At 43.1% G+C, this 27,535-nt stretch overlaps 2 protein-coding genes across 2 annotated transcripts; one reads left to right on the forward strand and one right to left on the reverse strand.

Annotated features, from left to right (window-relative positions):
- Positions 1-558: 558 nt before the first annotated feature.
- LOC139303845 (retinol dehydrogenase 13-like) lies at positions 559-3,585 on the reverse strand. Its single transcript, XM_070927694.1, has 7 exons — positions 3,431-3,585; positions 2,865-2,983; positions 2,593-2,748; positions 2,367-2,471; positions 2,017-2,229; positions 1,792-1,893; positions 559-1,021 (listed from the first exon to the last, which is right to left on the reverse strand). The coding sequence occupies exons 1-7, from the start codon at positions 3,493-3,495 to the stop codon at positions 699-701; spliced, it is 1,083 nt and encodes a 360-aa protein (XP_070783795.1). The 5' UTR covers positions 3,496-3,585; the 3' UTR covers positions 559-698.
- Positions 3,586-6,629: 3,044 nt separating this feature from the next.
- On the forward strand, positions 6,630-16,070 carry sbk1 (SH3 domain binding kinase 1). The gene is made up of 4 exons (XM_070927369.1): positions 6,630-6,667; positions 13,693-13,934; positions 14,541-14,743; positions 15,243-16,070. Exons 1-4 carry the CDS (start codon positions 6,630-6,632, stop codon positions 16,068-16,070), a joined length of 1,311 nt encoding a protein of 436 aa, XP_070783470.1.
- Positions 16,071-27,535: the final 11,465 nt, after the last annotated feature.

Genomic DNA, 27,535 nt, shown 5'->3' on the forward strand with positions numbered 1-27,535 from the left:
TGAGATTTGCAGATGAAAAAAGTTCAAATATGAATGTTTTTTATTTCCTTCTGTTTTGTTTATTTTCAGATGAGATGTTTCTTCCAGTTTCAACCCAACCTACTGTACACATCTCAGTAAATGTCTGTCTTTGCAAGCACTGTGTTTTAGCGGTTCATATAATTTTCCCAATGTGTTTCAATGAATACAAATAACTTAAAGTGAGATTATGTAACTTTATTGCTGGTAAATGCTAAAATCATGTGTAACAGTAGCACAAGAAGAGAAGAATCATAAAGTAAACACAACAAACACGCTGACTCACTAATTTCAGTTACACTGCAATATCTGTTTACATTTAGCCACCATGAGCTACTGGTCATACCAGACCAAGTAAGGCTGTATCAGCAAACCCCATGAGTGTGTTGAAGTGAGTAAGAGCATGTTTATTTATGAATTCAAAATTGCTATTTTTTTCTTTCAAAAGTTACATATTCTCCCTTTAAAGAAAGAGTTGAGAATCAATTTTCAAAAGCTGCTTGTCAAACATGTTTTAAAGAAAATATCCTGATGCAGGAATATGAAGGCATGTACAAAAGACTGCCATTACACAGACAACCAGAATCACAGACTCAGACAGTTAATTGTTCCAATGAACCTGGCACAGCTCAAGCCATAAAGATCCCTCATCCTCCGCTGGCCCAGAGGCCAGAGCAGACCTACATCCCTGCAGTACTGACAGCTGGTCCTGGGCTCTGTCCTTGTGTCTGCGCTGGGTCTGTCTGTGCAGCTCTGCTCTGGCCTTCTGCTGGTGGGTTTGACTTGGCGGACTGTCCCTCTTCCTCCAGACCCACCAGCCTGCTACTGACCTCCCACAGCCTGTGAGCTGCCTCCTCATCCAGGGCCTGGGGCGCTGGTTCCTTCTCTGTCATCACATCATAGTACCTTCCCGTCACCCCCTCCATCTCCTCGGACACGGCCAGGTAGATGCTGGGCTGGGCCCCTAACTCTGGGCCCTTCACCAACAGGGAGAAAAAGGGACCTGCGGGGGGGGGGGGACAGATTTTGCTGGTTTAAACTCAGCTACAAGGAGATCTTTTAGAGCCTTTCAGAATACGAGTACTTTGTTAAATTCATTGGCCAGTGTCAAGTTATTTATACTGGTTGAGTGAATTTATGAAGCAAAACCAGTGGTGGAATGTGAATTTGAGGTACTTGTACTAAGTATTTCAATTTCATGCCACTTTATACTTCACTACAACTCAGAGGGAAATATTGCACCTTTTACAGCTACGTATACAAATTACTTTACATACAAAATGCATAATGAGCTCTTAGGTTAAAATGTATTGTTATGGATACAGCGGTAAATGCTTCTTATATAACAGTCACGGGCCATTTCGTCACTGAGTACTTCTACTTTAGATACTTTAAGTACATTTAGATAATAATTCTTATGTTACGTAAATGCCATTTTCTAGGTGGCTAATGGAGTATTTTCACAGTGTGGTATTGCTACTTTTACTTAAGTAAAGGGCCTGAATACTTCCTCCACCAGTACCCAAAAACCAATAGGGTAACCTTAAATCAAATAGTATGGTCAGAAAGTTAAATGAAGGTTTTGTAGAGTTATAAAGTAAAGACATTTTGTGGAAATGCTTATTTATACAGAACAGAATAGAAAATTCACTGATGAGACCAATGCCGCGTATCAGAGCTTATACTGCCAAAGTTGATTGTTGCATTATGCATTAGGTAAGCAGTTATTGATTTCTCTAAATGCAGAATCCAATAAGGAAGCAGGATACTCACTGAGCACAGAGCTTGAGAACTGTGATTGGTGGAGACCAGTGTGCCTCCCAAGCTCCGTGGCAACAACGCCTGGGTGCACAGCATTCACCGTGACTCCTGTGCCTGTTACACACACACACACAAAGCATTGTTTAAAAATACATATCCAATGGCCAATTACAAACAAGAACATAGGCCGTACTCCCTCCCACACATGCCCACATATGCAACAGCCAGTAGACTTGCCTTCTAATCGCTTGGCGAGCTCTCTGCTGAACAGAACATTGGCAAGCTTGCTCTGACAGTACGCCTGCTTGGTATCAAACTTCTTCTTCTCCCAGTTCAAGTCCTCGAAGTCAATCTTTCCAACAATGTGGGCGAGAGAGGCCAGGTTGATCACTCTGCTGGGGGCGGACTCTTTCAACTTTTCGAGCAGAAGATTTGTCAACAAGAAGTGGCCTGCAGGAAGAGAGAAACTATCGGAATCAGGTAGCGATGGAGGACGGGAGAGTTCATTACAGTGAAAAGATCAAATCCATTTTCTTACAGAGAGACCAGACCATCAGACCCGGCTGTCTGTCTTAATTAGTAAGTACCTAAGTGGTTAACTCCAAACTGCATGTCGAAGCCATCGTCTGTCTTCCCTGCAGGACATCTCATGACCCCTGCATTGTTTATCAGTATATCCACACGCTGCTCCTCTACAGGACAATAAAGATGACGTGATAAGAAACTGAGTGTGCTTTATTTCTAATACTAGAACACATAACTGGAGAAGTGGCAGTAAACAATGCATGCGATGCAGTTCTTTTGTTTCCTCACCTTGCTTGATTCTCTCTGCAAACTCTCGGATGGATTTCATGGAGGCCAGGTCGAGCTGACAGGCGTAAACGTGAGGATTCAGGGTCTTCCTTCGTATTTCCTTTGCAGCTTCTTCGCACTTCCCCATGTCCCGACATCCCATAATGACGCGACCCCCTGACGATGTGGGAATGGGAATAGGAGTGTGTCAGTGAGAGCTAAATAACTGCTGAAGATTTTATATATTGTGTCTTTTTGCAGCCAATCAGAGTGACATCGGATCTTCTCCACACCTCTCTGGGCCAGTTCCCGCGCAGTCTCTTTCCCGATGCCGGTGTTGGCTCCTGTTATAACCACAGTCTTCCCATTAATGGTGGCTTTACTTGTGCACCGGCCTCCAGTCACATGGTTCCTATGAGAAGAATTAAAACAAAGTTTATATAAGCACTTGAGACTGTGTTATCTCCTCGTAGATTTCTCTCCGTTTTATGCAAAACATGTCTCAGATCAGTCTCTCTCTCAAACTTCTTCTATCTTGTCTACCTTGCACCACTTGTAACACTTGTTGCTTGTTATACCTGCGTACATTATATAACAGCTGTAATAGCTGTACTTTGTGTGGTATTGTACTGGATTGTAAAGTAGTAGTTAAGTGTTGACCCCCTCACTGTGGGAGGGAAAAAAATAGGCTACTTACTCCAGAACAACAACAGCCAGGTTTTGAACAGTCTCTGAAAAAACTGAATTTTATGAAAATGTAGTCTAAACTTAATCCAGCAGCAAACGTGACATTCAGTGTAAAATATACAGTCACATCATGATACAGTGGCCTTATGTCATACTATAAAGGGTTACTCACTTCAGTAAAACAGCGGCTCCACCCACTGTTCCAAAGACAGAGACCGGTAAAATATATCTGCTCATGACTCCCGAATAATTCTGACGACAAAATATACATTCAAAACTGTTTTAACACTGTTTCCACAGCTGATTCGGCAACAACACCCCGGCAGCACAAGGTTACCTGCGCATGTTTTTGGCGTCATCAACGACTGCGAACCAACCGCGAGGATCAGAAACCCAAATGGCATTGTGGGAAATGTAGTCCCAATAGAAATTTACACCCAAAACGAGCAATAAACAATAAATTACATTTTCCTTTTTTTTTGCAACATTGTTTGGATTTGTAAAGCATACAGACAGTTAATTAAAGTAGTACTGTAAGGATAGTTTGAACAAGAATAGGAGTGTTTTATATCAAGATTGCTTTAACTTCTGAGATGTGTGAAAGTGTTCTACTCTGTTTTGTACATATACGATATATGTTTTGTTTTTTGTCATTTACAGAAACCAGAGAAACATTATGTTCTGGAAAAATCCAAAATTGCAATGCCAAACCAACTTAATTTCTCAATTGCATTTCCATGTACTGCCTTTGCCCCGTAATCACATATAGAAATGCAATGAGAGCTAAATAAAATAGGAGCCATATAAGGATGAGATATTGGTTTTATAGGATGGGTGATGTGGCTGTGAGCTGCTTTTTTTTGTTTGTGAAAAAATATGTGAAATGACTCTGCTGTCTCAGTTGGAAAGTCATTCTAGTCAGGTGAGACTGAAAAAGTGAAAGCTTCAGAGGGAAGAGAGAGCTAACAGAGAGGGGCTGCTGTGGAGGGTCACCAGGGTCGCCTGGAGGTGTGAGGGCAGGGTAGAGCTTTGTACACCACCAGCATGCTTTTGAATTCAATACTCCTAAACGTTACTCCACATGTTCCTTAAAATGAAAAAGAAATCTCTCATCTCTCTTCTGTTTAAAGTTTAAGTACCTGCTGATCAAAGCAAATGTTGCCCAGTTCTTCATTGTTTTTTTTCTGCAAAAAGAAGTGAGTTTGGAGAGTTCAGATTTCAAAGTAGTTCAAAGTTTGAATTGAGGGTGACAATTTGCTTTCGTCTACACAGGAAGAAGAACACAAACTTTTTAATAGTGGTCCACAAAAATGACACCACAAACTTCAAGAGACCCCTCTCAGCTTGAGCCTCTGAGTAAATATCCCTCCACTATGACACTGCAGTTTATAGGGCAGCTACTCTAGGACACAAAGTAACAGAATAAACTCTGCATGAAGATACATTTGAGGACAGGGAAAAAAACAAGGCCACCCCCTTGTAAAAAGATTTGGAAAACTTGAGGTGACACATAAAAAGTAAAAACTAGGACGTGAATCTAGTGTCTGAGAGCGGAGTGAAGAGGGGAGAGGAGGAGAGGGAGGAGCAGCCCTGCTCTATTTGTTCACAGCTCAGAGGTGTGTCCCCCTGGTGTGTTTGACCCTCGGTGCTCTCTGCTGTCGGCCCACAGTGCTTGACCTTCACTATGATTTATGACAGCTCTGTTCCCAAGATAACCCCCGAGGAAACTCTTCGCCTCGTTGCGCGCTTGGCCTAACTCTGCTGCGTGAGACACCTGAATGTCTCAAAGAGGTGCTGAAGATGCAGCTATTCAATATCCACCCATCTCCTCAACAAGGATGCTAACAACCCCGGGTCAAATTATTTTGTTTCAGGAAACAGGAGGATCATATTCCCCTGTGCTGACTTTTTTTTTGAGGTTTCATTCTTCCTGATCCTGGACTGCTCGAAAACAGCTTATCTTTCACTCTTCATACAGTCTGAGCCTGGGTATGAGAATGACCTGCATCTCTTCAATGTGAATCTGGACTGGGAGAACACAGACAGCGGACATAAGAGAAGACAGAAAAAGTATATGCAGCAAAGACAAACAATAAATTATACAAATAAAAAGGAGTTGGCTCTTTGATAAATGTACTGTGCGACTGACATTTGGGGTCTGAGGTTAGATCTAGATGAGAGAAAAAACAAGAGACTTCATGAGCACAATCTTTATTTAAACAGCATCCAGTCATTCCACCTCGCCAAACCCATCAGACCATCTGATCAGTGGTCTTTGGTGATGAAGCATTAAGGTTATCCCTGTTATGTCGATGCTGTTTTCTCAGTCCAATCTGTTCTGGCTGGCAAACATGCCTGGCAGGAGGCCTGTTGTTAAACATGTACAGTAAAGGGGGGCTGCCAGGGCAGTGAATTAATTGAAAGTCTTGCCTTGCTGTTACCTAATAAGGGCAGTTGGCAAAGTCACCGCGTGAAGTACTCGAGGCCATAAGCTGTTGAATTATGCAAGAGTGGAGCAGCTTGCTCCTTCAAAGCATGAATCAAAAGTAAAAAAGCTCGTGGACGCATTGAGGTTGGACGGCTGGGTGGGAGCGTCCAGGCGCTAGGACCCGGGACACGTGAGCGTATTATAGTTTGCCAGAGGGTGGAGACGGTGAACAATGAGGGAGCTGACTGGTAGGACCAGCAGAGGAGCAACATCTGAGATCACCCCACCCCCCTACACACACACACACACACACACACACCGCCCACCCCCCCCTCAACCCCAGAGTCCCGCTGGACCGACCGACAAAACAGACTGACGGGCCGACAGTGAGAGCAAGACGAGTGTAGAGAGAGTGGGAACATGCAGATTTGTCCATGCATGCTGCAGAGAGCAGAGGTTTGCTGAGCCCCCCTGTGTGGATGTGAATGAATGGATTCGTGTCAGTGTGTGTGTGTATGTGGTGCTGAACTGGGTCATGCGGACCACTGGAGGAGCGAAAGATAAACACGCACACTCCTCCCGCTGCTTGGCAGGTTGAGATGGTGGGCGCTCAGAGGAGGGATCCCAGGCTGTGTCCTCATCTCAGCATCCAGCATCAGATGATGCTTTGATTCAGTCCGCCTCCAAAAGAAAGTCACAAACTGAAGAGCATCCCCAGAAACAGGACAGGGATCGTCTTGGGCAAGCAGAAGGCAAAGCACAACGACGGAGCTCCCCCAAGCTTTTTGTCAGCTGTGAGGCTGAAGGGTTTTGAGGGGTTTTAAGGGACCTGCACGGTTTTCTGAGCGCCCGATCGATAACTTCCTTCAAACGAGGAGATCCATCCATCGGTTCCCCGCAGACCCCAGCGGATCAGAGCTGAGCAGCTCTGCTCGCCGAGCGGATGCAGGACCATGGAGGAGAGAGACAGGTCGCCAGCAGGTGAGTAACACCTAGATGCACCCTGAGGTGCCTGAAACCGGCTCAGTATACAAGATACAGTGAGAAAGACAGGGAGACAAAAATGAGGGCTGGGAATATTCTATTCATTTGTATTTTTTATGGTTTAGATTTATTTATTTTATTATTATCTTATTATTATATGTTATCTAAATAACTTTGTGTTGTCTGAACTTTGACCCACTCTCATAGACAGAACTCATATATGAATAATAAAATAACCTTTGAGAGCCTGCTGTATAATAAAGCATCAATGTCAACAGTTATTATACAGCCCTACAGCTTTACTTGCCATTAGGCTATGATTAACTCTAACTAGTGTTAATGGTTGAGCTGAGGCTTCATTTCCATTTTCACCCACATTACTCGTGATACCAGCACCTATTTGTTTCCCACTCTGCTTTTGTGATTCAGCCTGTGGTAGATGGATGCTGAGGGCTTCCGGGGCACTCCACTTTTAATGGCCCTTTTATACTTTGTCCAGGGCAGACAGGTGATATCTCATCGTTAATGCCGTCTAATGCATTTAAATGAGCGTCTGATTTGATAGAGAAAACCCTGTAAAAGCAAAGCCTGGAGGCTGGTAATGGACTCTAAATGAAATGCAGCAGCAGCAGCCAATACACATGGATTTGTTTCTGTCACAAACATTGCATTGGTCGAGAGAAACAGCAGTAATGGCTGGGACCTTTACTTTAAAGGAGCAGTTCTTCCCAAAATCAAATAAAAAGCAGAGTCAGAGTTGCAGGACCTGGAGCAGGTGTGTGTGTTATTGACAGAATGCTGCCATTGTTTTATACTGTTTAAACATCAGCAATTATATAAAGCATTCAGTTCCACCTGAGTTAATCATCACATTAATATACATGACAATGGTTTGGATTGTCAACAGATAAAAGGATGGCAATATTACGGCTTCATATAGAAACAGCAGAATGACCCAATCCAACAGCTGGCATGTACACACCATCAATAACACACAGTTTTACAATGAGTACTGACAAAATGATGACAAAACAACATCTTACTACATTTGAATCAGTTCAATAAAAGAAAGCCAGACTCAGCAGACACAGTCCATCAATAGATTAGCTGCTGAAAACATGGCTGCTCAGAGAGGATGCAAACATTGTCAATTTGGACACAATGAGGAAAAGAAACGTAAACGTAAACGTAAACATAAAGAAACAGCACAAATATCTGTGCATTACATCCTAACCTGCCATCATGTCAGTGAGAAAACAGCTGCCTAATGATACCCCTGTCAATCAACGCACATACAGTGTGCATGTACATGTGTGGGTGTTTTCATAGTATGAATATGAGTGTATACTATTCATAATTTGCCTTCATGTATGTATTTACTGTAATTCATATTTTCCATTTGCCCTATTATACTCATTAAGGATTGTACTTTTATTATTTAGTGTTTGATTTATGTTCTTGTTTTTGATTGTCTTGTATTTTTACATTGCTTGTGCAGCAATGGCTAATATCCGGTCATGCAATTAAAGCATAGATGAATCTGAATTAAAGACAGAGAGAGGGAGAGAGAGAGGTTGAGTGCAGCCTCAGCAATCAACATTAGTGCATTGATTGTGGTTAGAGGCTATTGTGTATGAGCGGGATCACAGATCACCATGTACTGTTAGTTTGCCTTGCAGTGGAGGGCGAAATAGTCCGAGAAAAAAGAAAGAAAGAAAAAAGCAATGTCCTCCTTAGCAGTGCTGTTACATCATTTAGCCACGCCCCCTTTTAGACCCACATTTTCTGAGCTCATGTTAGAGTCCCATTTCCACCATGTATTTGACATCAAAGGGACGCAGTCTATAGCATGTGGTACAAAGGGAGGGATGCTTAATTTCAGTCTCATTAGATTCCCCCAATCCTTCTCTCTCTCTCTCTCTCTCTCTCTCTCTCTCTCTCTCTCTGTGGTCACATGAAGCCTCCCTATAGGCTGGATTGTGATAGAGAGGGGTTAGGTACACTTTGTTCCTTGGGTAGCTTATTGCAGTGATATTTCACCACTTCTTGCAGGACATGATGACAAATAGGGTGATGATAACAACATGGCATTTATAATCAGGTGCTCTACAGTTTTCTAATCCTGAAGCCTTAATCCCAAACTTCAATAGTGATGTATTCTGAAGTGGGATGTTTTGTTGTTGTAATTGTTTTTACAATTGTTTTTGGTTTATCAGTACTCAAGTGTCCCAGTAAGTGTTGCAGTATCACCACCCATAGCTAATTTCCACTCTCAGTCATTCCACTCAGTCTTTATCCCAAGGTTAAATGGATATCCCTTCCCGGGGTCTTAGGTCATCCCAGCAGGAGGCCAGTGGCCGGCAGCGTTTCCGCCAGGAACTTTCAGCAGGCGGCAGCTCCATGCGGTGTGTCACATACAGTAGAGAGAGAAAGAGGGATGATGGGAAGGAGAGTAGAGGCGAGGCAGCAGGGACGGGTTACACAGCACTCTGGCCCAGCAGGAATCCTCCATATGGGTAGGCGGGCAAAGCTGAGAGCGGGTGATTTGTCAAAGTGAGTGTCCGTGGACTGGGCCGCTGGTTCACCTATCACAGCGCAGCGGGAGGTTTCTTCAGCCGTGTGTTGATGGAGGCGCTAAACCCCCCCAACTCAACAGCTCTGATGTTCTGTGCGGCTGAGGAAGGTGATTTTTGTGCCAGAGTAGGGAACAGAGTGTCCTGACAGCAACTGGCTGTCACGAGGAAGCCCATTTGTGTTTTGACCGAGTGATAGATTGTTTAGGATCACAGTGATTTGTTTTCATCCTTTCAATCCACACTGAGGGGCACAGACAGAAAGACAAAAATACCATCTATATGTGTGTCTATGCATGCCGTTGTTATATTTTCAGACGGATAGTGACAGAAACCACATCAGTCACATCGTATTTCACTAACTGTTTTCCCTCTGACCCAGAGGCAAGGCACGTTGGGCATTTTGACAGTAAATTGGACACAGGAGATCAGTCTTTACCCATAATGACTCCTCTGCCGAGAGCAAAGCAACTAGTCCATTAGTAACGGAGAGAGGTAGAGACGTGAGGCAAGCTCTGCAATCTATTTCTTTCTTTCATTAGTCCCCTGTTTACATTTCCTGGAACAGACAAGAGACAAAGAGGAGAGGAGGAGGGAAGCCTGGACGAAAAAGGGCAAACAGTGTGTAAAGCTGCTGACTTTGATACCCCCCCCCCCCCCCCCCCCGCCAACACACACACACACACACACACACACACACACACTTTAAATGGATGCTTTCTTTACATTAAAATATGTCACAGATGAAGGTGCAACATCAACTCTACTGCCCAAGTTTTCATCCTTTCCACGACTTCAGTTTGTGCTCATCTCCTATGTGTGAATCTGTATTCATGCTTGAATATCACCTCTATGAAGTATTTGTGCGGTAATCAATGTCTTTGTCGCAGTTCATTGCAACTGTATTACTCATATCATTTACACAGGGAGAGCCAATAGCTCACTGATGGTCCCTGATGAGAGTCACATGACAATGCCACAAATGCGTCCACTTGCAAGCTCTGCTTCCTATGTTAATGAGTTGTTGCCATTGCTACAGTTAGTCTTTGGAGAACAAATAGTCCTGTTATTGAAGACGACCTTGAATGTACTTAAATATGGGAACAAGAAAGAGTCCACAGCCATGCTAGTGGCTCTGCGAAGCTGCACTTAGGCACAGCAGTGCTTTGAGCTAAATGCTAACATGCTCAGAAAAACAATGCTAACATGCTGATGTTAAGCAGGTATAATGTTCACCATGTTAGCATGCTAGCATTAGCTAATTAGCGCTAAGGACAAGGTACAGCTGAGGCTGATGGGAATGTCATTCGTTTTAGTCAGAAACAAAAGTATTGGATAAATTCAAGTTATGACCTGATGAAATGTTATGGGATCATCACAGTTATGACAGTTCATCCTGAAAACATGGGAACATGAATGTGTGTGCAATATTTCATGGCAATCCATCCAGTCTAGTGCTAGCATGGCTAAAAATAAAGCTTATCTCTGAGAACACTTGAAACTTGAGCAGACCTCCTAATGAAAAAAAGAGCCACCTGAAGACACAGTGAGATCTAAACTCACAAGTGTCACCCTCAGAGTTCAGAGGCCAGGACCACACCGGACAGACGGGAACACACCCCGAGGCTGTAAAGAGACAGTCTGTGACAAGAGAGACGATTGCCAGTGGCATCACAGGGTTCATCTCTGTTCTCATCTCCAGCTAAGTGTTTATAGAAGAAAAGGTCAGCTGCTCCTGCAGTTTAATCTCATGAGTGACACATGGAGTCAGCCACAACAGGTTCCCAGACCGTCGCTGTGCTTATTAGGACATACAACTGGATGCTTTGCCTTTTTTCTGGGAACAACCTGTTTTTTTAAGAGGGTTAGGCTGCGAATGCACTCAGCTCTGTTTGAGTAATTGCTAAATGGAGCGAGATTGTCAATCTGTATTTGAGGTGAAATTAGTGGCTAGAAAACAGATTGTTGCTGCTGAATGAAAACCTTGCACCTCCACTTTTTAGGAATTAGAAAAACAGACTTGTTTTCAGGCTGAGCATTTTAGAGTTTATTTATTGAGATTTCCAAACAGTTTCAGACTCTCAAATGTCAGAGAGTTTTTCATCACAATTAAATACAAAAATCCCAACAATTGAAGTTACAAGGTCTTACCTCAGTGGCAAACACAATACAGGAATAAGTGAGCAGCCCTAAGATCTTTTTTTAAAAAGGCCTACAGATGATTAACAATGAGCGTGGCTGGCTCAAAATCCCACATTTATATGTGCGTCGAGCCAAATCCTCCTCTGTATGTGAAGCGTGTTGCTGTTACCTTGTCTTCAGCTGCCTGAGAGGACAGGAGAGGAGCAGAGGGCAGCATGGGAGATCAGTGGGGCATGTGGCTGTGGTCGAGCACGAATGCTGAGTCGTGCGGAGGCTCACAGCTGCTGCCTCTCAGAGGTAGGAACACAAAGGGCCTTTGATATGGTGTCGCTGTGCCAATGATACACCAGAACCCCCCCCCAAACACTCACACAGACAATCATCTCCCAGAGACCACATAACTTCATGCCCACACCTCCAGGGCACTGCACTACAGTTTCTGGTTCACATTTACAGCGTCATCGCAGCTGCGGAGAGCACCGTCTCACCATCCGCTCATCACATTTTGGGACTCTTAATCCAGTTCTGCAAAGGAAATGAGTGCAAAGCATCCCGCGCATTTTTGGGTGGGGTGTGCTTTTGTCTTGGTGGGAGCTCAGTAATGTGATTAGGATCCGTGCTGGAGTGCTGCACATTCTGCCTGTGGAGCTGACTGGAAGAAGTGCCAGTAAACAAGCGCTCTGCTTCGTTTCTCGCTGATAGGAGGCTATGGGGCCATACAGGGTGGGCGGTCAGAGGAAATGTCTGTCTGTCCTGTTTAAATGTTTAATCACCAAACCTGGGCCACAGACGGATCTGGATGGTGATCAACTTTTGTGTGTTGCCTCGCTGAAGGCTATACAGTGGGCACGCTCAGCATGAGTAGGCTACAATATTCATAGTCTCTTATATAACCATCCTCATGCTTATGATAAAATCAAGAAGCAAGTGTTATTTACAGAGATGCATACGGCACACAGGGCACTGTTTTCTATTTCCAGTGTTGTTTTTTTCTTCAACAAAGAATGATAAGCCAAGAACACAAGGCTGCAAATGGTGGCATCCTATTTTTGTTTTTGCTGTCTAATAGCTATATTTATCACGCTCTTCCCACTAGATAGCTGAAGAACCTCAACACCTTCCGAGTATCTGAACAAAACTTGTTTTCATCTACTGTACATTAGCTGTTGTGCATTCATTTCACCCTCAAAATGCACCTGACAGAGACACAGATATACTTGTGATGCTCTTGTTTAAACCAGTGGTGCTGCAGGGAGACACGAACAAAGAGCAAAGCGGTTGTCTTTGAGTGATGGATGATAGAGGCCATCAGCAAAATTGTTTGTGCTGATTTGATGCCTATTAGTGTGCGTGCTGTGCATGATTGGATGATTAAATTGTGTGTGTAGGGATGGGGCGGGGGGGGGGGGGGGGGGGGGTTGAGAAGAGACAGAGACAATGATCTACTTCATTTCCTCAAAAGGTCCATTTTGTTCAATAGCTTTGGTTGCTTTTCATTTTACTTACCGTTTGCTCAAACACTGTAACCGACGCTAATGTGCACGGCCACTCGTCTCTGATTTTTAATTTGTTGTCAGTTGGCACATTCAGGGTGTCTGACTCCATCTGAGCTTGCAATTAAATCAGCTATATTTTCCCCTCCTAGGATCAGTTTGACCTATTTCATACTTGGCACTTCTGAAAATCAGCAATAACTTTTCTGTTGCAGTATATATATTTTTTTAAGCTTTAGCAATGTGACCGAAAAAACAACCGCTGTGCAAACCAAACTAAGCAGCACCCTTTTCTCACAAACCCCACTGATTGTCTCTTCTGTAGTATGTGTATGAACACTTCAGAGTGGCCGCAAGATGATCGATGGCATGCCTTACCAGCATGTATACACCTTGAAGCTGTCAGCTCTCTCCATTTGTTTCCATTTGTTAGTCCTTCTACCTGGCCGTATTGATTTTCCCATCGCTGTCTGCCAGTAAGTGCTGTCTGAGACCAGCCATATCTGAAAAGCTGGCCAGAGTGATCTAGAGGGACAGCAGGAAGTCCAATACATTTACTGAAAGCACTTCCCCTGTTGATTGCCTTCCCTGAATTGATTGTATGGAAATGAAGGTCTGTTAAAGCCTTTCTGATTTAACCAGCCTTTGGGACACAATGTATAGACAAGAATGTATGGATGTGCGCCAACGAGCATAAAGATACTGAAGAGCACTCTGTCATAAACACATGCAAGCATGAAATGTATATCGCCTGCCGTCATCATAGCAGAAGACAACCTGTCTCTAAGCAGTTTTTTCTCTCCTCTTCATTTAGTCTGCCCCACAGCGTCAAGGCGAGCCTGTCTCTTTCTCCATCTGGGCCGGGACGGGCAGGCAGCGGCGGGGGCTCCCCCACATCAAAGATGGGCTACTGCGGAGGGGTGCCTGTGGAGGACATGCAGGCGCTGGCCATCACCTCTCTGTCGGCCGCAGACGTAGCCAAACAATACGAGCACATCCGTGAGCTGGGGAAGGGCACGTACGGCAAGGTGGACCTGGTGGCACACCGGACACAGGGTGAGTTGGTTGAGGCATCCGGGGGTTCAAAATGTGGCTGAGGATCTTTATTCTCTAACTTATTAGTTGATGGAAATCATTATGAGGTTAACCAGTTAAGGCAGATCAGCGTGTTATAAAGTCTCATCTCACAGTGCCGAGAAATTAATTTCAGCACAGTTGGGGTTTGTTAAGGATTTTTTTACCTACTATTTAATCCTTGGTTGTAAGGAAAGGTTAGACAGCTGGCTCGGTCTGAAAGTGGTATAACTAAGCATTGTCAAGAAATGCAGAGTGAGGCTGAGAGGGCAGCAGAGATTCAAAGGGGCTGTGTGTGCACTAAAGAGCCTCTGCATTTCTGCAGCTGTGATCACGAACAGCTGGCTGTATGTGAGTAATGGAGGTATGATTCATTCACTGTACATGTTTATATGAATGAATGTAGCAGCTGTTACAAAGTCAGGGTTGGGTGGTTGGAAATCTCTCCACTCCCTTCGAGTATCAGGTAACACTTCCAAAGTGCTTTGGATAACACTTGAAGTGTTTGGATAGTAAAATGTTGGCAGTACTTATTTGATCAGAGCTTCATCTTGTCTAATTTTCTACATTTACATCTGCTTTTTGTAGGCAACAAAATGGCGCTGAAGTTTGTTACCAAGAACAAGACAAAGCTCAAGAGCTTCCTGCGGGAGTACAGTCTAACAGGCTCACTTAGCTGCAGCCCTTTCATTATCAAAGTCCTGGACGTGCTTTTTGAGACGGAGGACAGCTATGTGTTTGGACAGGAATATGCCCCCGCTGGGGACCTTTTCGACATCATCCCCCCACAGGTAAAGCTATCATCCTTCCTTCCACCAATCACCACCCTCACCCAGCGGAAGCTGCTCCAATCAGTCGCCTTGTTCAGACATGGCGGTTTTAACAAGCTCTCCTGGGATTGGAGCCTTGTCTTCGTCCCGGTTTTCTCTCCGCGCAGAGCTCTCACTTTGCTTTAGTGCTATTCCAGTTGATGTGCTGGGAGTGCTCGACTTCAAGGTTCTTCTTAAAAATGGTTGCAGCCGAGACTCTTGTTTCAGTTTTCCCTTTTTGGAGCGCATCACTTCTCACCCTGTACTTTCATTCCTCCACTCAATATAACCATCACCTATTCTTTTTACCAGTACTGTTACCCTCTCACCACGAAGCTCTTTTCTTGTATCACCTCCCATAGTCTCACCTCCTACACAATGTACTGTGTCTTTTAGACTGCATTAATCAAAATCTTCTCTGTTTTTCTCTCCTTCTGTCTCCCAACACTTTCTCCTTCCCTCCACTCTCTCTTCTTCTCAGGTGGGTCTGCCAGAGGAAATGGTCAAACGTTGCATGCAACAACTGGGCTTGGCCCTGGACTTTATGCACAGTAAAAACCTGGTGCATCGGGATGTCAAACCTGAGAACGTGCTCCTTTTTGACCGCGAGTGCCGCCGCATCAAACTGGCTGATTTTGGTATGACCCGACGCGTGGGCTGCCGCGTGAAACGGGTGAGTGGCACCATCCCCTATACAGCGCCAGAGGTGTGTCGCGCTAGCCGTGCTGAGGGTTTCCTTGTGACCACCAGTCTGGATGTGTGGGCGTTTGGCGTGCTGGTCTTCTGTATGCTGACAGGCAATTTCCCCTGGGAGGCAGCGCTGCCGGCCGACGCCTTCTATGAGGAGTTTCGCCGCTGGCAGAAAGCAGGGTGCCCTGTGGGAACGTACCCATCTCAGTGGCGCCGCTTCACTGACGATGCCTTGCGCATGTTTCAGAGGCTGCTCTCCGCTGAGCCGGAAAAACGCTGTGGAGTCAAGGACGTCTTCTGCTTTGTCAAGTACGAGCTGGTCAGCGAGCTCAGGCGCAGAGCATCTTGCCGAGCCAAGAGAGGTGAGAGGTCAAGCTCTGGAGTGTGCACTGGAAGTTGCACATCCTCCTCCTCCTCCACTTCATCACGCTCCTCCCACAGACACCCTGAGCCCTCCACCCCTCCAGGAACGTCCTGCCTGCGCCCGGCACCGCTCAAACGTAGTGTCCTCTCCGACCCGTTATCTCCCAGAGAGGAGTCCGGACAGCACCAGTCTCCAGGCCGAGACAAGAACAAAAGCCAGATGGTGATGGCAACCGCCATCGAAATCTGTGTGTGACCACGCTAATATCAGCCGAGGAGACTAGATGGCTTTTCACAGTGATAACAAGCTGTGAAGAGGTGTTAATGACTACCACAGAGACTCCAGTGAAAAAGGAGAGGTACTTTAACCATGAAAGAGAAGCTCAGGATCACATCCCCGGCTGTGGAAATGGACATCATCAATCAGCGGTGCACACTTGGACAGCTTATCACTGGCACATGCCGTTTAGGTTTTGATTAGTGACCAAAGACTGCTTCCCAAGCTGAGAAGCCATGCAGGCAGTGTTTAAGAGTCCGCTGATGTTGCTCATCTCAGCAGCTCATTCTGCCGTCCAGACATTTGTGTTTTCTGTCCATACACTGTGGTGGTGCTAATGATTCTATAATTAGATACTCCATAAAAACTGATTCTGTCTTCGCTCACTCATCACTCCATGTCTCTTTTACTTGTGTTTATGTTATGTCTCTTTACTAGCGTTTCTTTATCTCAGAATATAACCTCGAAGCTTCATCTGATCAGGCGATGCTGTTCAGTGGGAGGCCGGTGATCTGGGGACAATCTACGCAAAGAAACATTCGACTGCCATTTCTCAGACTTCCTGCTGACTTCCAATGCATAACATTTGTCACAGACTTTTTCCAGAGAAAATGTTATAAAGAGAAAAACAACAACAACAAAAACAGAAACTTAAATGTAGCAGTTTGTATGAGATGTCTTTTCATGTCGGTGTCTAGACTTAGAGACATATTCTCAGTGATAGGCATCACCTCAGGACACTTCAGTGGGTCACTTCGTATTTTATTATTAATGGAAATCCATTGACTGGCTAGAAGACACATCTGCCACTTTTGAACTGCTCGCAATGAGATTCATTTCCAGTGTAACACAATAGAATACAGGGATTGTACATATTCTGAGTGAAAAAGGCGGTGAACAGAGAAGAGGACAAGAAATGTCTTTTTATTCTTTCTTTTCTACCTGCTGTGTGTGTTTGGATGTGTGTGTGTGCGTTTCAAACGCTAAAGCACAAGATTTTTGTAAAGGAGGAGAACTCTTAGAGATATCTACGACTCTATATTGTAAATAATTTGATATTTCTAGGAGTGTACTGTAATATCAGGTAGTTTAACTATGTAGCGGTACTAATTTTCTACAACAGGGAAAGGGGTTATAGGGTTTTACAGTTACTGTCGGGTTACTGTCGAGGCAATGCACTGTATGTAGCAACAAAATATTACAGAATGTACAGTATATCACAACAAATTAAATATATAGAAATATGATCTAGAGCGTATCACAATGTATAACATGGTAGCAGCTGCTCTTCTCTTTTTTCTTTTACTGTTTTGGGTTTTATCTGAAGTTCTCTTGACCCAGGTATGACATACAACAAATTGTTGAACAGAAATCACTGATTTCTGCGTTTTCCTGTCACCACAACCTTATCATGAGCAACAACCATTTCTTGTGTACAATCATCGTGCTTCCTGGTTGTCAATGAGTACAGCCCATTCTGTCTTCATTCAATCAGTTCAAGCCACTGAGGGCTGCTTTGCAGGTCGACACTATACAAATTAATTTCCCAGCATCACAAAAGGTGTTCCAGTGTTTGATTATCAAGATGCAACATTAGCACGCAATCCCGCTTGCTCAGAATGTGTTGTTGCACTCCCTATGCTCACCTTTAATTTAATCTTCCTGCCTCTCTGGGAATTTATCCGAACATATCACTTGAATAGCAAAGCCCAGGTGTTTATTCTCTGGAGGGATGACCTCTGTGTCAGACATTGATATTCTGTCAGCTGATGATTGATCCTGAGCAGCGCACTGCTACAGCTTCCAAAGAGTTACTGTTAATTATGAAAGCATCTAAAAAGCTCAGTATGTTCAGTGTGAATGCTTCAATGCGTGCTCATTACCATTATTTTTCTGGCTTGAAATATCATTACTGTTATGTCAGTCAGGTGTGTGCGTGTCTGTGTGCGTGTGTGTGTGCATGAATGTGTGCTTGTCTTCACTTTCCTTATTTCTCCACTCCTCCCATGACAGCCCATCAGCTCTGTCGCTATAGTGACAGTGCCGGTGCTCCTCTGGTTCGGCTTCTGTCCTCTTCTTGAAAATCAAGCCTAATTGAGCCCAAATGAAACAACTGGTCACCAAGTCACCCACAGCTCCTCATGACAGTTGCTTAGCTTGTTATTTTGGATGACGCATTTCTGCAGACATTTTACTATATTTTATGAGCCACTTCACAGACCAAAGTCTTTATCCAGTCTCATCAGGCATAATCAAAGCTGTTGATGGTCCCTATCATTTCCCTTGTCTCCCCTCTTTCAATCCTTACTCTTGATTCCGCAAATGTGACCTGATTGAGGCTCATGACTTGACAAAGGTGCGTATTGTATGCTGAGATGCTGGCTGCCTCATAGGATCTGTCAAAAGGTAATCTGTCAGTAAATTGTAGTGGATTGTGAATTGTAGAGATCTACATAGTAGAAAAAGACAGGGATTAGATGGAGGGTGTGCATAAGGTAATGTAAAGTAACACCCCCCAATGTAATGCAACTCAACTCAACATAATGTAACTTAACGTAACTTAACGTAACTTAACGTAACATGGCGTAACATACTGCAAAACGTGTCATAACATAACATTATGTAATGCAACATTATGTAACGCAACATGTAATGCATCATAACATGACTGAACATAACATGACTGAACATAACATGACTTAACATAACATGAAGCGACATAACATGACTCAACATAACATGACTCAACATAACATGAAGCGACATAACATGAAGCAACATAACATGACTCAACATAACATGACTCAACATAACATGAAGCAACATAACATGAAGCAACATAACATGACTCTACATAACATGACTCAACATAACATGAAGCAACATAACATGACTCTACATAACATGACTCAACATAACATGAAGCAACATAACATGACTCAACATAACATGAAGCAACATAACATGACTCAACATAACATGAAGCAACATAACATGACTCAACATAACACAGTGTTCTGATGTGAGCAGCTGTGGCTTTGACTACTGTCAGTTGTTACAATGTGCAATGTTGTTTCTCATGGACTGTTGTGACAGGAATTGTCAAGTTTAATGATGGGGTGTCAAATTATATCAAGTTTTATTGAAGCTCTAGAGAGTAGCCTTCCGTTAACCCAGTTTATCCTGATCCAATGATCAAACTGTTTTCTGCCAGCAAGTGTTGTTGTAGAATCGAATGTAAATACTGTATGTATTGTGTCTTTAACAAAACAAAAAAAAATAACAAACAAAATGTTAATATATGTTGAAATAAATTTATGCACCACATCTTATGGCTCCAGGGCATTTCTGTGGGTAGTTTGAAATACTGTGGTACTGTGTATTTTTTTCTGCCGGTGTAGGCAAAGCTAATTCAGCCCAGCTTTGTATGGTCCCCAGACTCCACATTAGATGAAGGTCAGCTTGAATCACATGTGATTTCCCGAGGCTTTGGTCTGGTTTGCCAGCGAGCCCCCAGACTATTTTACTATGCTGACTTCCTTCTGAAAGCCCAATTAACACATCTGTAGATAGGAGTTATCTACTTCCCTCAAAGACCAAATGAGTTCAAGGGCGGTTAGAATATGGCACTGAAGATGAGAACAGTTATCAGCCAACTGCCCCTTCATACTGTTGTGCCAGTGCGGAGGAGTTTGCTCAAGTTGTTATCAGACTGAGTTTAGACAGGGGCGCTAAGCTGTGGTGTATCTGCCACTGAGAAGGGCTAATCAGTTAAGACAGTGCAAGAGAAAGGAAAGGTCAACCATGACACGCAGGGCTTGTGTAGCGAGTTGAGGCTTGTCCTTTGTGATAGCCTGTCCTCTGCCCTTTAAGGGCTACACCAGCCTAGTGGCAATGTAAGAGTCCTAATTGCGTTAGTCCCAACGCTCAGCTGAGAAGATGGAAGATGCTGAACTCAGGCTGAGCCAAAAAGTAGAGGCATTTAATGTCGGCTGCACTTGAATTTAATAGGTTGGGTCACCCAAAATACACATTTATCCCTTGTGGTGTCTAATATTTTCTGGTTAAAGCATCAACACAGCAACTTGTCTTTCCAGAAACAATAGAAATGAGAGTTCCACAAGATAATTCACAGATATGCTGCTGTTGTGTTATTCCCTATCTCCACAACTGTCCGCATACTAGATACCAATAGGGTTAAGTAGGAAAATATGTTGGGGGTTTTTCCAGATAGGGCTGAACTGACCCTGTAAAGGTAATGCTGGATTATTCCTTAGCTGCAGCTTTTAAAAGACCGTCAGCTAAACCAAATTGATTCCCAGGACTGGAGGAATCTGGATGTTAAGCCTTCGGGTAGGTGGTCCAGAGCATGAACGGCAAGGAAAGTGATCTCCCTGGATGCAGCTGTCTCCATGAGATCAAGTGTTAAATCCTCTTCAGTTATGCTCTCTCAGCAAGGGCTAATGCTGGTAACATGAGGTGACTGTGTGACTGACGGGGAGAACCATTCACTGTGCTGATTCACGTCAGCATATCTCAACTGTCATTTGCCAGGTTTCACCATGATCTCTATGATGTACCGCTTGGACAAATACGACAACATTTCAAGTAAGTGCCAGCAGAACCCCCCCCCCCCCCCCCCAAAAAAAAAACCAAATCCCACTCATACTCTCAACTTGATGTTACCACAACATGAAATGTGTGGCAGAAAAAAGAGGCTGTCAAATCCTTGTAGCATCTAAAAGAAACTCAAAGAAAAATAAATAATTCAGGTGCGCTTGCAGCTCGTACTCCAAGTGTTGCTGAATTGTTGCATTTTAAAGATAATTCGAATGAAACAAGTTAATGCAGCTTTTAACCTTGGACAATGTTCAGCTCAAACATCTGGCTGTGTATGTAGCTCACCACCTCCAAGGTCTGCCTGGTAACACTTAAAATGCTGTGTATCTTTTCCAGAGCTCTTTCATAGATGAAGATGAGGACAGATTTGTGCAAACAGAGGTCACAGGCATGTAATTACTGAACATTTACGTCTTGCTGGTGAACAATAAAAAGATGCAGCTGTTGTGTGTTTACATAAACCCCCTAATGTGGTTTTCTTCAAAGGAAATTCAGCTTTGTAAGTGGGCAAACAAGTATAGATGAAGCATTCGTCTGGAGGTTGAATGCATAGTAAACAAAGAACAGAGGTATTTTTGAGTTTTCTAAGGTGCGGAGTAATATTATTTTCTGCTCATTTTAACACAACAGGGAACATACTGTACAGTAATAAGCCTCCTGCGTCACCTCAGCTTCCTGCCTCTGCACCTAGAGATGAATCACTCTGAAACCGTCAGATGCACCATGAACTATTCTTCTGTCCCAGGTGCATTTTGCAAAACAGCTGCAGGCATGACGCTGGAAAATGCAGCCGAGGATTCGAAAGTCGGAAGCTCGGGATTGTGATAGTGATCTCAGCAGGGGTTAGACTGTGAGGGGATGTTCCCCGCTCCCTCAGATCTAGACTCAGGCGTTCATGTGAAATAGTGTCTGATCACAGCTGGAGAGCTGAGAAGAGAAAGAGGAAGAGAGGGAAAGAATGGCAGAGCAGAGAGGAGAGCGAGAGGTACGAGCAGGATGGGATGTGTGAAGTGGGACAAATGTGTTTGTGTGAGTGCAAGAGAGGGAGTCACACAAGGACAAACAATATATATTCAGAAGAGTGGAACACAAGAAAATAACCTTGTTTATCCTACATTTGTTCGGTTTTTAGGTCGCTGCAAACTGTTATTCCATCACTTGCCTGAGGTATGCCACTAAATTTTGTCAGTGCCAGACATAAACTCTCAGACAGTATGTGGTCGTCTTCCACCATTGCTATAGCAACTGAGACGATCCCAGTTTAGAAGAGCTCTGACATTTTTTTTTCTTGTTTTAGAAACCAGCACCACATTCCTTGCTGTGGAGCTACTACTGTATGAGCACTTACCGAGTATTTGATTGAGTATTTTTGTTTTGGTTTATAATACTGAGACATTTTGTTCTTTATGTTGGAGTAGGTGTTTTGTCTCCGGTGTGGACGGCTCATTAAGAACACAACTGGCTTCCTCTGCACAGACAAAGCATCCAGTACAGTCTGTACAGACAACAGGCCACAGAATACAGTACTGTATGTGCACATTAGGGGCTGTGAATCCTGTGTTTTTCAGTGACTCTAAGACAGCATCCATTTCCTCCAATGCAAACAAAAATCACCCTCCATATACATATTTCAAAACATCTGGATAACTATTGGGTAGATTGCCACATGGAATTTGCTCTGATCCCCAGTATATGATACAAAATGAACCTGATGACCTTTGATTAAATTTGCTGTATATATTTATGGTCCATAGAGTACGAAGCGTTTTTGGTGACCTCCTGATCTTTCCTCTAGTGCAGCAATCAGGCCAAACATGTAAAGAAAAGTCTAAATCAAATAGAAAGATTTCCATTACATTTACTGATAACATCCGTGCTCTCGACTTCGATAATCTGTGAGCTTTCATCTTGTGCCACCCTCAGGACAAGATTTAACATACAAACTATCACAATCTAACAGGCAGATTGCAGATTGTGTGGGTTTAACAGCGTTTTAGATGCACTGTGGAAGCAAGCTGCGGTGTAATTAAAGGGATCCTGAAATAAGCACAACCCAATATTAAAGCATCAAAAAAAGCTGCTCAATAGCAGGTGTTTATGTGAGCCAAGAGACAAAACATTGTAAGATGTAAACATAATTTGAAGAAGCTGTTTAATTAAAATGTCACATGTGATGTGCTCAGATAGCCTCAAATTATGTCTTAATCCTGTTTTACGGCTTGAATTCATAAGTCACATTTGAATTCTGTCAATCATGAAGATTCCTGTTGTTTGCACAGTGGAGACTGTTGTGGCTGCAAATGAATCATGACCCCAGGAAGCTTCATATTTTCATTCATATTCATGCTATCACCACTCGGGGCAGAAATTATCCCTGCATTTTGGAGCCTGAATGTGTTCTTCAGGCTGCCACGAGGCCTGCGTGTGCCACCCACCAACATCTGTCATCTCCCATGCTTCAATTCTTCCAGCTCTTCACCTCCAGCTTAAAGGACAAATCCAATTCTTGGCTGGGAGCAGTAATTTCATTTCCGCTAGTTGCGTGGTAGGTGGATTTTGTTACCTTTGGACAGAGCCAGGCGAGCTATTTCCCCTATTTCCAGTCTTTCTGCTCAGCTAAGCTAACCGGCTGATGGCTGTAACATTTGTTTCATATCTACTGTACACATATGAGTTACGTCGATCTTCTCATCTCACTATTGGCAAGAAAGTGAGAGCATTTCCCAAATTGTCTCAAAATCGTTTAAGCATTACAGCCATGCATGCTGGAAATGTTGACATATCAAAATGAGCCCAGAAACTTGAAAAATGTTAAATGTCTTCGGGATGATTTTTCCTTTAACATATGGTACGTTTTTAAAATGGTTCTTTTTCAACGAGGGAGAAGGCAAACCCCACAGCTCATCTTGGAGGTCAGCATCGGTGATATTGAGACAGACATGCTGAAACACAACATAATAATTAATCATAACCCAAAACTATTATTTATGTCTTGCCTGTAAACAGCATAACTCCCTTTTGGATTGTGAAAGACAATAGCATCACCCGCATGTCATTGCCAGCTTGTAAATTGCAAAGACCCCTGGGATGCTGCTCAAGCGCTTCTCATAATCAGTGTCGTTACTTTCAATTATCTACTAATGAGTTTCGGTAACAAGTGGGGAAACAAGAGGTGCAGCTGTGACAGAAGAATTACAGCTAGCGGCTCTGCAGAGATGATTCATGTCCACCGCAATTCCCTGGTAGCAGGAAAGCAAACGGTCATCTCCGGCTGGACATGGGAGATGATTTCCTGCATTGTCTGGACTGGATAATTTAAATGGCTTCTTATTTGGCCAAGACAAGCAGAGATTAATCATTTCCCCTGATTACAAACAGACCCAAGCAAGATTTGCTTTCTGTAAGGAAGCCAGTGCTTGAGCTGCCCACCTCAATAGCTGTGACATTTAACAACAAACTATAAGGTAGGAAACACTTTCCATCAGTGTTTTCATGACTCCCCTCCGATCAGTCTTGCAATTAGTGTGAGGGGTATTTAAGACACCTGCCGAGACATGGATTTTGTATTATTGAGAAAAATAACCTGTTGGCGAGGATCGTCCCCCTTGGTGAGGTCCCCCCGCTGCATGCTGTGGTTGAAGAGCACTGAAATACTGTGCGGCTGTGAATGCACCGTGGAGAGTGAACACCACAATGGTTTACTCTTCCTCTCCATGATCAGCCTCAGCCAACACATAGTTCTTTGTTTTTTGGACTGGAAGTCTAATTTTAAAACATTAATATTTATAATGACTTTGTGTTCCTTGTGCCAAGCGGGCTTCTCCAGCAATTTAGCATTGCACCACCATACAGTGCAGATCTTTAGTCTCAAGCTCCAAAAACCCAGAAAGAGCTTAAACAATTCAAGTTGCTTAATCGATCGAAGTCTATTTGCAACTATTTTGATAATCGATTTATCGCTTCAGTCATATTTCAAGCAAAAACACTCACTGAATGCAGCTTTTCAAATGTGAGGATTTCAGTCTTTGTCATCTTCATAGACTAAACCATGAATCAGTTCTTTGAGAAAATTATTGTCGGACTAGCCATAATGAAAATAATCATTAGTTGCCACTTTACTTCCCATAATGCAACTCTTTCTTTAGATCCTCCTTGACAGTTAAAAGCCAAAAGCAAAGTGATGGTATTTGAGTTATTAACTCGGACTTGATAAAGCAAAACAGTCCCTTCATCACCAAATAACAAAGAGGCTATTCAAACAAAATAATGACGTTCTAGTACATTAAGCTTACTCACCAACGGTATAGATGACAGGTCACTAAAAGCTTGTACTTGTGTCCTTTTATCAAAAGTGTTGTGTGTTGTACAGTACTGGTTATCTCGCTTTGAAATGGCCTTCGGTGGTCGAAACCAATAGGGGACCGTCGGACGTCACAGATACATTAAATATGCAGTAATACACACTGTGTCCAATCCCCTATTTATCTTCACCGAAGGACGCTGCTATTCGCCCAATACGATCACCTCACAGAATGATTTCCCCAAAGGTGCACACAATCACCCAAGTGTCTGAGTGCCCACATGTGACCTTGAGCAAGTATTAAATGTGTTTCATTTTTTCCTGAGTCCTATGATGTACAGAACGTTTTTCACCTAAAGGACAAAAAACCTGACTTGATTCTAAAAGCATTTTCCATATCATTTAGCTTGGACCTGCTTGTACTCTGAGCAAAACACACTAAGCTGCAGACATCTTCTGGATCTCAGTGTATGTGTTGCCTGGAGCCACAGTGAGTCAAAGAACGAAGCTGCAGTGATCTGGATGGAAAAAGGAAGTCAGCCTTCCCTGTGTGAACACATTTATCTGACTGGCCTCTTTTTCTCGCCCTGTATCAAATAACTGGCTGCTGCAGTGTACGCTGTCCCTGCTCTTTTCGAACACCAGTGGCTGCTTGATGAAGCTTCGCCGTCCTGCTGCACTGACAGCTAATGAAGAAGCCTCAGCTTTGACGTCACACGCTAGACTTGCTCACCTCAAATCCCACGGCACCGCCATCAGCCATGAACCAGAGACAGTCTGAGAAGACACTCTCCTGTCTGTATCAGATCATTCAGCCTGCTACAGTGTGAGAGGTGACCCAGCTCAGCATGAGGCCCCCGCCAGAGAAAGAATGAATCTGTTTCAGCTGCTGTGTGACACACTTATGGAAGAAGATTAGAGGCAGGAGAGATTCGTATTGGAGTTTGTCACGCTCATATTGAGCATTGAACTCAAAAAAATACTGACTTTATGAGGCACAGCTTGACATTAAAAGTTCAAGCTCTTATTATACATACACTTGTGAAAGTAACTAAGTACATTTACTCAAGTACTGTACTTTTGTGGGGCTTGTATTTTAGTTGAGTATTTCATTAACTATTTTATTTATTTTATGTGTCCTTTCTTAATTTCTTCCAAATAACCTTCCTGGATAGTAAAATATTAACCATTTAAATAACTAGTACCTGTACAGTAGCTATCAAATAAATTACAATCAACAAGTGTGCAATTCAACATAAATAATAATCAATAATCAATACTATAAAAAATTATAATGAATGAATATTCACATGGGTCGTTCAGGGAACTGCATATAAAGCCAATGCCACTAACTAAACTCTGACTAAAATAACAGAATTTTGTCCCAATCAAATAACAACGTTCTTTCAATGACACTACAGAAAATATGGTCCCATGATATAAAGCCTAACCCACACAGGCCATTTTTTTACTTTATATTTCTACTGCACTACATTTCAGAGGGTAATATTGTACTTTTTACTCACCACACTATATTTATTTAAAATTGTTTTCAGATAAACATTTTACATACAAAACAAGTCATCATATTATATAATATGGTGCATTGTTATAGATTTACTAACTACCCAAGGGTATAATAACCAACCTTTGGCATCAGTAATAATAACATCATAATACAATCTAACATACATATTAATAAAAGTTGCGCCACCACTGTGTACAGTGCTGTAGAACTGCTGCGCTGATAGAGTGTAGATACAGCATGTGGCTGAAAATAGAAAAGAACTGAAAAAAGTTAGACATGTTTATGTGCTACACAGGTCGAGACCGGAGTGAGTCATACTGTACACCCCTGTGAATGAACTGAAAAAGTGAATCACGCTTGCTGATCTGCTGCTCTGGATCTCTTGTCAAAGCCTGTGATCAGGGTGTTGTTTCTGAGAGGTGGAGAGCAAAGTTTGATTGGGGTGATAACACACACTGCTGGTTTCCAAGAGGTGATTAAAACAAGTCCCATGCAGTCTGAAGTGGTTGCTTTGCATCTGGTGTAAACACACACACACACACACCGCCTATGTTGCCAGGGTAATCTCAATTCATCGCCATGGTTGGCAACAGGATATGACTGGATGCTTGTTGTTTGTCATTAAAACGGCGGAGGAGAGAAGCGGCTTTTATGAAGCAAACAGGAATCCTACTGAGAGAGCCGTCCACTGCTTGTAAAAGATAATACATCATGAAAAAAGATGAGATGCTTTGGGAACCCGCAGCTTGGAGGATTTCTTATTTGACTTTATTTGCCAATCTGAGTGTTAACAAAAGAAAAGAAATGACTTTGCGACACTCTCCTCAAAGCAGGAGAAGAAAGAAACAATAGCTCTATATCTCATTAACACTAAAAAAATACAAGGCTTTATGGACTACCTCATTAATTATCTCCTTGTATATAATATAATTAAGACAGTTCTGCTCACTCTTCAGTTTTAACACATCATTAAAGCGAGCCGAGGGTCCGCTGGAG

This window comes from Enoplosus armatus, chromosome 20 (genome assembly GCF_043641665.1).
Source record: "Enoplosus armatus isolate fEnoArm2 chromosome 20, fEnoArm2.hap1, whole genome shotgun sequence".
In the NCBI taxonomy this organism is placed as follows: domain Eukaryota; kingdom Metazoa; phylum Chordata; class Actinopteri; order Centrarchiformes; family Enoplosidae; genus Enoplosus; species Enoplosus armatus.

Coding starts and splice junctions, on each gene's coding strand:
- LOC139303845 (XM_070927694.1), bottom strand. CDS start 3,495: ATGAGCAGATATATTTTACCGGTCTCTGTCTTTGGAACAGTGGGTGGA. Junction 2,984..3,430: donor GGAGCCGCTGTTTTACTGAA/GTGAGTAACCCT, acceptor TTCTTCTCATAG/GAACCATGTGACTGGAGGCC. Junction 2,230..2,366: donor GTTTGGAGTTAACCACTTAG/GTACTTACTAAT, acceptor CTCTTCCTGCAG/GCCACTTCTTGTTGACAAAT.
- sbk1 (XM_070927369.1), top strand. CDS start 6,630: ATGCAGGACCATGGAGGAGAGAGACAGGTCGCCAGCAG. Junction 6,668..13,692: donor GAGAGACAGGTCGCCAGCAG/GTGAGTAACACC, acceptor CTCTTCATTTAG/TCTGCCCCACAGCGTCAAGG. Junction 13,935..14,540: donor GGTGGCACACCGGACACAGG/GTGAGTTGGTTG, acceptor TGCTTTTTGTAG/GCAACAAAATGGCGCTGAAG.